The sequence below is a fragment of the Netta rufina genome (assembly GCF_964035555.1).
Source record: "Netta rufina genome assembly, chromosome: 13".
NCBI classification, from domain to species: domain Eukaryota; kingdom Metazoa; phylum Chordata; class Aves; order Anseriformes; family Anatidae; genus Netta; species Netta rufina.
Genome location: NC_140136.1, coordinates 11,044,207 through 11,055,215, shown reverse-complemented (window position 1 = coordinate 11,055,215; position 11,009 = coordinate 11,044,207). Strand labels below are relative to the sequence as shown.

The following is an 11,009-nucleotide window of genomic DNA, read 5'->3' as shown; positions in this document are numbered from 1 at the left end:
TCCAGTTATTCCAGGAAGGAATTACTTGATATTGTACAAAATTTATAGCACGCTTTCTGGTAATCATTACAAAAAAACACACTGAAATATCTGCATGTCTTCTGTTTTACCTTGAGCTAATGATAAGCATTTCAGAGTACCGGATATCAACATCTATAGATAATACTTTTCTTACCTGAAGCTTCCTCATAAGCTATAAATTAGAAAATGAATGACCTGTGGTCCCCAGGACACTATAGGGCATATTTATCTTAATGTGTATGAGCAGCAGAATCTCTCTGGTATCTGTACAGTAACTGAAGCTCTGAGTACATGATACTGTGCTCTGAAAACAAAGTAGTAATGCCAGTATATTTTAACAGTATTCAGAAAATGCATCTGAATTGCTTTGGTTTATGTCAGCCTCTCCAGTGTTCTTGTTTGTTTGTCTTTGGAAAGGCAGTAGTAGTGTTTGCATTTCAATTTATAATCAGATTATTTGATCCAAATACTTCCGAGGGAAAATAATGCCTTGTTACAAACAGAATATGGTCTATAAATGGAGAAATTAAACTTTAATGTGACGACATTTTCTACAAATTCCAGATTTTCTCAGTTTCTTGATAAGAATTGAAGCGCTTTCCCTTTTTATAATTCGTTTTGTGAAAGGAAGTTGTAGCAGTAGCAGAAACTTCATTGTTCAGTTTACAAAGAGGAGACTACTGTAAAAGGAAGCAGTGTGCTTGAAATCAATAGACTCAGCACTGGCTGAGTTAAGATAGTGAGTTGCTAATGTCAGCTAAGTAGCAAAAAAAGATAAATTGGCATGGGAATAAACGGTCAAATAATTTATTTAGAAGAGTATCTGTGTTTATTTGAGTAATTACGAAACAAGGCCAAGAAACATGATTTTAAAACATAGCAAAGTCCTGGTTTTGTTGTTGTTGTTGTTTTATTCTTAGGCACGGTTTTCTTTAATACTCATGTACTAACCAAACTCATTTACTCGATTATGCAAAGTTCCAACACATTCACACTTGAACATGTTTGGAACTTGTTTCTGATTACAAGGTGATGATTTACTTAGATAAGGATAGCTAATTCTTCATTTCAGCACTTTGAGGATGCGTAAAGCTGTGGTGCTTATGCAAATAGGAAAGATTATTCTGTTTATTTCTTTGTATTACTGTAGTATTGAGTAGTAACAGCTATGGCACTGGACTATGAAGGAATTTGTTGCAGTGAGTATGAATTTACCAGTCAGACTAAATCTGGTTTTATTTCTCAAAATAATAAGCCAAATGGATAGGGAAGAATATTGATTTTAGAAGTGCTTTTATTGGTGAGACTGCCTTTGTATTTTCACCAACAAACTGGGGTGGCAAGGACCAAAAAATAGTCTGTAATAGAGTAGATGAAAATTAATTGAAAAAAGTGAGGAAGAAAGAATTAGTGACTTGCTGTCAGGCTTGGAAAAGTTTTGTCCTGCAGGAGTTTTTCCTGGGTCTGTTCTGTTCACTGGTCATGTTTATGTTGCAGCTGACAGAAGATACTATGAATATACAGATTAGTGAACAGTACAAAATAGGGAGGATGTTGTAATGCAAAGTGAGAATTCAAAATCATCTTGAAAGCTTGGAAAATGATCTTAAAAAGTAAATAAGACAAGGAGGACTGTGACAAGGTGCAGCGTGTAGGCAAGAGTAATCAACTGCACAGGTCAGGGATGGCAACAGCAGGTTAACAGCAGTTCTTGAGGGGATTCAGTGCAGTGACTGGAGAAAAGAACTTCCATATTTCACCAGAAATGGTCATCATTGTGTTGTTGTGACGAAGACAGCTGTGTGGTACGTGTAATCAGAACAGGAATGCAAGCTGCAAAGCATATGAAATTTTGCTTTGAATGGATGGTTAATCTCAGAGAGAGGAAGGGAATAATCCTTTCTCCATGTCCATGGTGAATAGGACTAGAGGTCTCGCACTTAAACTGAAGCAAGAAAGATTTATCTTAAATTTTCTTTCTAAGGGAATTTTTCAGTGATTCTAGATTTTCTGTTGTGTTGAAAACAATACCTAGCAAAGGAGGGAATTCGGAACAAATGTAGTCTACTGAAAAAGCTTTATAAGACATAACAGTTCGAATCATGAAGGCCTTTCATGGTTGCTTCGTTGTTGCTGATAGAAAACATCTTGAATGGTGTGCTTTTCTGTTTTGTTTGTTAATTCATGTCCGTGAACATTGAGCAGGATTCACAGCATATGCTTTGGTATGTACAAAGTGATTTCTATGCAAATCATGCAAGCTGGAGAGGTAAAAGTAGACCTTTGTCTATTTGATTGCTGTGGGAGGTACAGTTTTCAAAGGTTTACGATATCCATATAATGTTTATGAAGTACATGATAGTAGTTGAAATTTAGAAAACAAGTACAACATAAATGTGTGATAGAAGGCTTCTGTCATCTTTGGGATTTTTGTCTTCAATACTTTTTCCCAATGTTGTTTTCTGTCATGAACTTCATCCCATTACTTAGTTTGCCATGGCTCAAAGGTTACTGAAGTAATGTATTTTCATCCTTGGATGTTAACAGAAAAGTGAAGAATGATTACAAGTTTTGTTTCTTCCGTAGTTTTCACATTAGTTAGAGAAGAAATCTGTAACTTTGTATTTCCATGAAGCTCCCTCCAAAGAGGACGAACAATAAATGTCAGATTTTTAGTTTTCTTTTGGTTTAGCACCATTACGTCTTTGTGCATAGTAGCAGGAGTGGAAACATACTGGTCAATGGCTAGTACGACATACTATTAGGGAATTAAAAACACATTGGAGTAGGAGTTCTCTTTTACTCTGTGGAGAAAAGGTAAAATAACGAGATCCTAGTAGTTAATTGGAGGTCGAACTGCAGTCATGTCTAACAGTGTAAGAAGTAGTATCTTTACATTTTGCACAGATTATTAAGGTGTTGAGTTTTTCTTTTGTGGTTTTTGCCTTTTTTTTTTTTTTTTTTTTTTTTTTTTTCATTTAACTACCTACTCAACTGAATCAGGGTGAACGTGGCCTTCCTGCTTTGTTGGTACAAGTTAGTTGTGTGTTCTTTTACAGGTGCTAGCCAAAGAATTTTTACCAATTGTCAGGTGGTATGTGATGAACATAAATGCAAAAGAAGCAGCCAGCAGGTGTAAAGTACTTTGTTACACGGTGAGTACTTTTTCTGTATGTAAAAGCATAACATCTCTTGCTACCGAAACAGAAATTGGTAGGCATTGATAGCATATTGAGATCAAGTACTGCTTTTATATTATAACCCTTGCCCATTGTGCATACTTTTTCATGCTCTCGTTTTTATACCAGTACTCAGTTTAGTAGATGTTCATTTTTTCTTAGCTTACCCTGTTGTAAAGAGCTCAGTGTAGTGGAATGTGACAACTTTGAATTTGAAGACCATTTAAATATTAAATGATCTATGGCTGTTGTCATTATCTCCGTTCATAAGGATCACAGGCTTAGTAGGAGCAACTCTGAAAACTACAATTTTATATGCAAAGTCTGAAAACGAACAACTGAATTCCTACTACTAAAAACTTCTGTGGCTCCAATCCATGTGTATAGTAGCAGCATGGCAGCAACCCCTAAGTAGGCACAGAGTCCTGTACAGTGCATAAAACAACAACTACATCAAAGCCCTTAAGGATACTTTCTCCTGTATTGGGTTAATGTGGCAAGATATTTTATCAAAGCAGTTCAATGTGTGCTTCTGGTAGGAATTACAAGATGATCAAAATCATATGACTGATGGGGAGGAGAATCAGTAACCATTAAAGTGTTCAGAATACTTGTGCATATATGTATGCAAAAGTGATTACAACAGTGAAGATCACAAAATTTAGATAGACCCGCACTTGTGAAAATGGTACGCTTCCTTTTACCTTTGATTTTTTCAGACCACAATTAATCCTCTATTAAAAGAATCTGATACTGTTTTAAAGGGAAGAACAGATACCAGCAGTTATTTCTCATTGGTTGATGTTCAAGTCTTACCCTAACTTGACCTGTTTGCTTCTGACTTGTATAGCTCCTCGCTTTCCTATCTTCTTTTTGACTACTGCAGCATGAAGCTAATGACCATGGAGAAGAATCAGTCATTTGAAGCATGAGGTAGCCAGTGTCAGGGAATATCAGTACTCCAAGTGGGTAATAATGCAAGTACAATATCTACCCTTCTTCCCAGTGGCTGCAGAGACTCAACTTCCATACTGTTTCAGAGAAAAGGAGGAGGTAAGGAAAATCATTCTAACCTTAACAAAGTCAGGTGTGCATTCTTTAGGAAGAATGGACTCCAGATAATCATTTCTATGTTAATAAGGCCAAATAGCATTCCTGGGAGGGATGGACTTCTTAAATATCTTGTAAACTGTTGCAGTTGACATTCTGGTGGGGCCTGTAGGAGTGGCACACCCAGTATTATCTTAGCTCAGAAGTGGGAGATAGAAACTAGAGACTGCTAGTTTTTGGCCAAAGGTCCCTTTTGTTAGCATGAACTTCTTAGACCTCCCAAACATTAATCTTCCACCACATGATGTTTTTGTTTTGTTTTAATATGACTTTAAGAGAAAAAGGGAACAGATGCTAGTTATACTTGACAGTTAAAATAAAATGGTGTAATACTGCCTTGCACGGTCACTTCACGTGAAGTTCCTGGTTGTCATCCCTGAGATCTGCTGATCCTGCATTCTTAAGCTGATACTCCACACCCTTGTGAGAAACATTTATTTCTCTGCTTGTCTGTCTATTATCCCTTCACTTACAATCTGTCTGTTTTGCCTGCTCCTTTACAAAATTAAAATAAGTTTCAGAAGCACTGGTGGTATCAATCATTTCCTTGACAGGAATATAATATATGTTACCATGTACACTTCCCAGCACTAGCATCTGATTCAATAATTTTTTATCATGGTGTAAAAACATTGTTTCATTTATCATCTTTATGGAATTAATTTGTAATGCAAAATTAAGAAGATAGGAATGTTGTCTATTAATTACAAAAAGACGGATCTTGTGTTTCTATGACAACATATATTTGGTAGCGATAAACAAGTTCTCAGTCTTCCACATGGTAATTTAATTCTAACCTAGCCCATTTAAAACCCTTTTTTTTTCTGATTTCAAATGGAAACAAAGTATTCTGTAAGTTGTTTTAGTGAGTTGGCTTAAATGAAGGCTTCTGCTGGATAAATGCCTGTGTTCTAAGGCAATATATGAAAAAAGTGTGCTTCGCTTACATTAAGTATGTGAAATAAAAGGTCCTTGTATTGGAAGTTAAGTTCAGCCTATCTATCTTTCATTCAGTGTCTGTGTTGGTTACATTGCATTTTCCTTTGGTTCAGGCTGAATTTATTTACCTAATCCAAGTTGTAATAAAACGTAACTTAGCAACTGTGTTTATAGGTATATTAACCCAAGGACAGAGTGAAGGAACTCTTTTCCCAGTAATAGAAAAAAATAAAAAGTTTTATTGACCTCACATTGAATAAAAGTGTACGCAGTTCTGGTAACTAGAAAAATTAGATGTTTTCTGGTTAGTTGTCACAATTTTGTGCAACTTCAATCATCATTCCGAAGTACTACCAAAACTTCTGTCAGACCAGTTAGACATAAGTCTGCCTAAGTGCTACCTCCATGGATAGCGGTTAGTGCCTTCGTGATATCTATTATATTGCATGATAAATAGATTAAGCAGTGACAGGGAGGAGATGCTGCATTTTGTACTGTATTTGGAAAGCCTGACAATCCAGTGTCAATCAATTTTTTCTACTAGATAACCTTTCACTTTTATAACACCAATTTTCAAATAGCATGTAATTGTATCTCATTTGATTTTTAATGGCAAGTTGTAAAAGTGATTAAAGCTTCTTAACCGTGTTTGTTGTTCACATCCAGAGTTTAGCATTTACCTTGGGTGACTTTTACAGGCAGTTCACTTCAATGCTGTCAACGTATGTTTGGGGGACCATGTTTTCCAACTTAAAAATGTGTCTAATTTTTCAGGATATTTCTAATATTACAGAACTGTTGGTCATATTGTATAGTATTGTTAAAATTTTCTGGTTCCATTTAGGTTTTTGTTACAGAAATGAAGCAACAAACAAAAAGCTGGTCCACAAACTTGCATGTGAATTCCAAAATGAAAGTCATACTCCGTATTGCTTCAATATTGATGTGCAGTACTGTTGAAACACATTTATTATAAAAATTAAGACAAATGTGTGTCATACTAATCTAAGGACTGGTATTGCTGCAGAGAATGCTCTGGAAAAAATACTTCTGGCTTCCTGCAAAGCTGCTGAATTGGAAGTGGGAAAGACCACTCAATCTGGAGGGAGGACTGCATCCTCTGCCAGGGTCTTATCCCTTTGGCAAAACTATGTTAGGAAACTTGTTGAGGCCTGGGCTCTTTTAAATCTGCTTTGTGGACAACTGTGCGTTCAGGCACCACAAGTTGTCATGAAGATGTTTCTGTCCTCTTTGCTTCACAAATATTTCTGTCTGTGAGAAAACAAGATTTATGGCTGGCAATTCAATCTAAGAACATCCTTGAAACACAGAATGTCAGGATGCTTCATCACCAGCAAAGAGAACGGACAACACCATTTTTTTTTTTTCAACTTTGGTCATGATCTATATTTTATTTGACAGTTTGTGGGGAAACGCCTGAAATTTGGCCTTTTAATCAAAATATATAAGATACGTAATAGACATTAGCACACGGAGGTTTTCTCTTTCCCTGTTCAGTTGATTTATAGCACGCTGTATGTGCTGTTTCTGTGTTAGCACTCCAAGCTTATTATTTTTATTTTGTTAATTATGTAATTGTGGACTTCTGTTAATTTAGAGCTGTACCACATTTTGCCTGAATGTGGAACAGCCTTTTTTTTTTTTTAAAAAAAAAGTTACATTTTAGCCTAGAATTACACTAATACCACTAATATTGCTGTAGGTGGAAAATTTGTTGTCATTTTGAGGACTCTTTAAAAAAACAAAAATGAAGAGGGTAAATGTCCTACTGCATTGCGTTGTTGAAAAAGTCAAATTCAGGCAGATAGTTCTGTTTTTCTGTGATAATCCTATCTTTGGTGATATGCTTAAGGCACCTTTATTCTTATCACTAAGATTCTTGGTGAATTTCCTTCTTAGTAGGTGATGGTTTCACATCACAATAGCTAAAATCATGTCCATAAACCAGGTCCTTATGAGAGACTTCATCCAAGTATGACTCATGAACTGTGACAGTATTCCAAATGTCGTTTTTTCCCAGAGATTTATGTAAGAGTTCTCTCATTCTCCTGTTTTCTTTGGATGTGGATTCCCAAATGACTTCAAGTTCACCTTCCACTTTTCTAGAAAAAAAAAATTAACAGCAATCTTAATTTTAAAACCACTTTTAAGCACTATGTAATTACAATATATGCATAACTAAATTATACAACATGTGTATTTAGATGCTTGAAATGTTCTGATTGAATTTTTATTGTTTTTAAAGGCCGGTAAATATCATGTTAGGAGAGGACGTGATCAGGAAGATTTCTGACCCACATAATGAGTTGGATTAAGTCCACACAAAAGAGTGGTGCTTGTGAGATTCAAATATTATGACCATCTTCGAATCAGGCTCTGCTGTGACTGCAGTTCTGCTTCCTTTAATAGGTATGTTTCTGTAATGAGTGCCCTTTTTCTTCTGCCAGATGCCAGGAGTTCTGTATATTGTCCACTCAGAAGCTAAAAAAAAACAGTCTGCTCAGATGGTTGGTTCAGATTGTGCTCAGCTAAATGCCTCTTTGTGGAGGCCAAACAGAAGCGATGTCGACTTTTGGGTTGGTTTAGTTGGTGGTGGTGAGTGGGGATATGAAGAACAGTTCTGAAGGCATTATGTCATTCTTTGTATGCTAATTTCTCTGACTGCATGAATGAATTATTTATTGTTCTTCTCAAGAAAAAGGTTACTTGTGAGAATGGCAGCTAATGCTGTTTAATAATGCACTATATTCTAGCCACTGACTTTTTAGTGAATTATACCTGGTCATAGTTAAGCACTTGGGTTTCCTCTGACTCACTTCTAATATATGTCAAAATACAACTTAATCAGTAAATTGAGATTACTTGAAGTGGAAAACAAAACCATTGCATGGAAAATGAGCACGCATCTTAACATTGTAGAATTCTGCTAGCCCTTTATACAAATTCTCCTGAATAGGGAAAGTGAATACCACTTTCTAAAAATGAGAAAGAAACCCCTGTTAAACATAAATGTAAGATTCAGTGCTGTCAAATTATATTTTTGGCAAAATATGTGTACCAGCAACTGTATAATCAGCACTTCTTATAGGATCCTTCATGATCAATTACACCTCCCATTGAGAAAGAAGTGGTAAAAAGTGGCCTCGAAATAGTAGTAGCTCATTCTGTGTCACCTTACGAGTGGATATAGAGACAGAAGTCAGAAAAATACCTTACTGAAAAGGCATTAGGATTGATTATCTTCATATTGCTTGGAATAAACTTCTGGTGGCAGTAGTAGTCTTAAGAATTGAATTAAAGCAAAATAAGGTAGGTGGAGGCAGTAGAATTGCTAAGAGGATCCCCAGGACTCTGCGCAGGAACATTAGAAGCCACATAAATGATTTGGAGCTTTCCATTCCTGCCAGGTCTCTAAAAAGCTAATTGAGAAGCAATCTCTCATTTTTGAAACACCAAAACTGTAGTTTTGTTCTCAAGAATTGTATTTCCTGTTGACACAATAATAAGGGTATCTGATAATGCTACCAATTACTCAGTATATGCTTCAAAATACTTCACAAAGGCAGCTATTCTCTGCTTAAATTTTGGGGGATGTAAGTTACAAAGAGTAAAAATTGTATGATTGAACTTCCCCTGGAAGCCATCCTGATATTTACCCTGAGTTTGCTTATCTACTTTCTAAGGCCAACACTTTTTTTTTTGTTTTGTTTTGTTTTTTTAAAAAAAAAACACAAAAACAAAACAAAAAAAAACTGTTGAATTGTTAATGCTCATGATCCTGAGGGAAAGTCAGAAGTAAGAAGACAAAACCGAAGATGACTGAATTCTGAGTTGTAGTTCAATGTTGTCAGCAAGGCTGACAAATGGGACAGGTATCAGACCATCCGAGCTATGCTCATTGTCACTCTACACACACAGTTTAATAGCAACCATGTCAATTTTTGAAAAAAGTAGTTCAAAGAGAGGTTTTAAAAGCACCAACATGGTTAGAATGACATCAATATTGAGAAAGCATGCATGTAGAGGGAATTGTGTATCTGAACTCTTCTTGGAGGATTAATTTTTAAACAAAGCTGACAGATGCAGAATCTGAAAGTGTTTGCTGACTTTGCTTTGGAATGAGCAGTCAAATCGTGTTGTTGTCAAGGAAGCATATTGCAGATAATCCTGGCTTTGCATGCAATATACTACAGTCAGAAGTAAGTCTTCAGTGTGGCATAATAGCTTTTATAGCTCTGTTTTTTTTGGTGAGCATCTAAGCAGCAGCAGTTACAGTCTAATTGTAGTTAGGATAGTGTGGGGTTTTGTCTCTGCAGGTTTGTTTGTTTTTTTTTTTTAACATCAATTTTTTTTAACAACAATCAAAAGCTAAAAATACATTCTGCTTATGTTGGGGGGGTAGTCTTTTTGTCCTTCACACAAAAATGAGTTTTTGTATGTTTTTAGTATTTCTGAAACTATATACTTAATTTTCTCTGTCTGCTAAATGTACATTTTCATATAACCTGTATTGTATGTTGTTTAGAAGACTTCCAGTACTACATACAATTTTTTTCCGAAGTTTTGCAGTGTTTCAGCATCATTCTACTTACAAACCTTGTAGAGTTCACAAAAGCAATCCTACTTTGTTATTCAGTGGATTGCAATAGCAGTGGATCTGTCACTGTCTTAGATTACCTTTCTTACACTTTGAGAAAAATCTAAAGGTTTAAAGAATAACCTTAAATACATTTTTTCTTGAATATAATTTAAAATGTGTTCATGTTTCACTTGCAAGCCATATGGGCACATATAGGAAATACCAACAGTTAGAGAACAATCATAATGCAATTTTTAATATATTAGGTCATAAATGTAATTGAGATACTGTTGTTCAACATTAGGAATGCCAATACAAATCAACAGGGTTTTGAGCTCTATAGTACAAATGGCATGCCTGGACTGAACTAGTTTATAGTACAGCTCGACTGCTGTTCATAGTCATAAAAATCAGTTAAATATATATATATTTTTTTAATTCTGAAAGTGGCAAATCTGTCCCTTGTTAACAAAACGGTAAGGTAGATTCAAAAGGAAATCCATCAAATGTGTATTTATTAGATTCATTTAATTTACTGCTACTCTGTTGAGGCAGGAGGACAGGAAAGGTGTTCAGCCTTCAGTAGAAGATGTTATTAAATAACTAACATATGTCTTGGTTATTTTTAGACTCCTAAATCATCAGAGACTAGGCTCAGATTGGTATTTTTCATACATATTGATTTTCTTGATATTAAAAAACTTGTAAGAATAAATTTCTCCTTCAAAGGGCATTTTTTTGGAGTTGATATGGATGGAATTAAGAGTATTTCAGCATTTTCAGTATAGCTATAACAGGAATGAGAAAATAATATACTGTTTGAGGCTCTGATGGAAAACAAGAGCTTTCTGCTGTGCACAGTTGACTGCCCGACCCCTTTTTTCCCTGTTATATCTAATTGGATTACTTCTGCCTATGACTGACATACCTTTTTTGCTGCAGCACTTCATTAAGGGTTTCCTGTTTGTCTTCTAGTAAATGCTGCAGGTACTTCAGTTCTTGCTGGTACTGAGCAGTCTTCCCAGCAAATTCTTTCTCCTGCTCAGTCATTTTGAGACTGATATCTCCAAGCTTCTCAGCTGCTTTCTTTTTATAGAGCTGTAAAAATTAATAGGAAAAATGTGATGACAGCAGAAATAAGAACAACTTACTACCAATAA

At 35.5% G+C, this 11,009-nt stretch overlaps 1 protein-coding gene across 2 annotated transcripts in view; it reads right to left on the bottom strand.

Moving 5' to 3' along the window:
• Positions 1-5,173: 5,173 nt before the first annotated feature.
• Positions 5,174-11,009, bottom strand: part of CEP89 (centrosomal protein 89) — a 27,178-nt gene continuing 21,342 nt past the window's right edge. For both annotated transcript variants that reach the window (XM_084294533.1, XM_084294534.1), the window contains exons 18-19: positions 10,778-10,947; positions 5,174-7,372 (exon numbers count right to left, since the gene is read on the bottom strand). In XM_084294533.1, the coding sequence (XP_084150659.1) occupies positions 7,141-7,372; positions 10,778-10,947 (402 nt within the window). In that variant the 3' untranslated portion in view covers positions 5,174-7,140. The remainder of the gene's footprint in view (positions 7,373-10,777; positions 10,948-11,009) is intronic.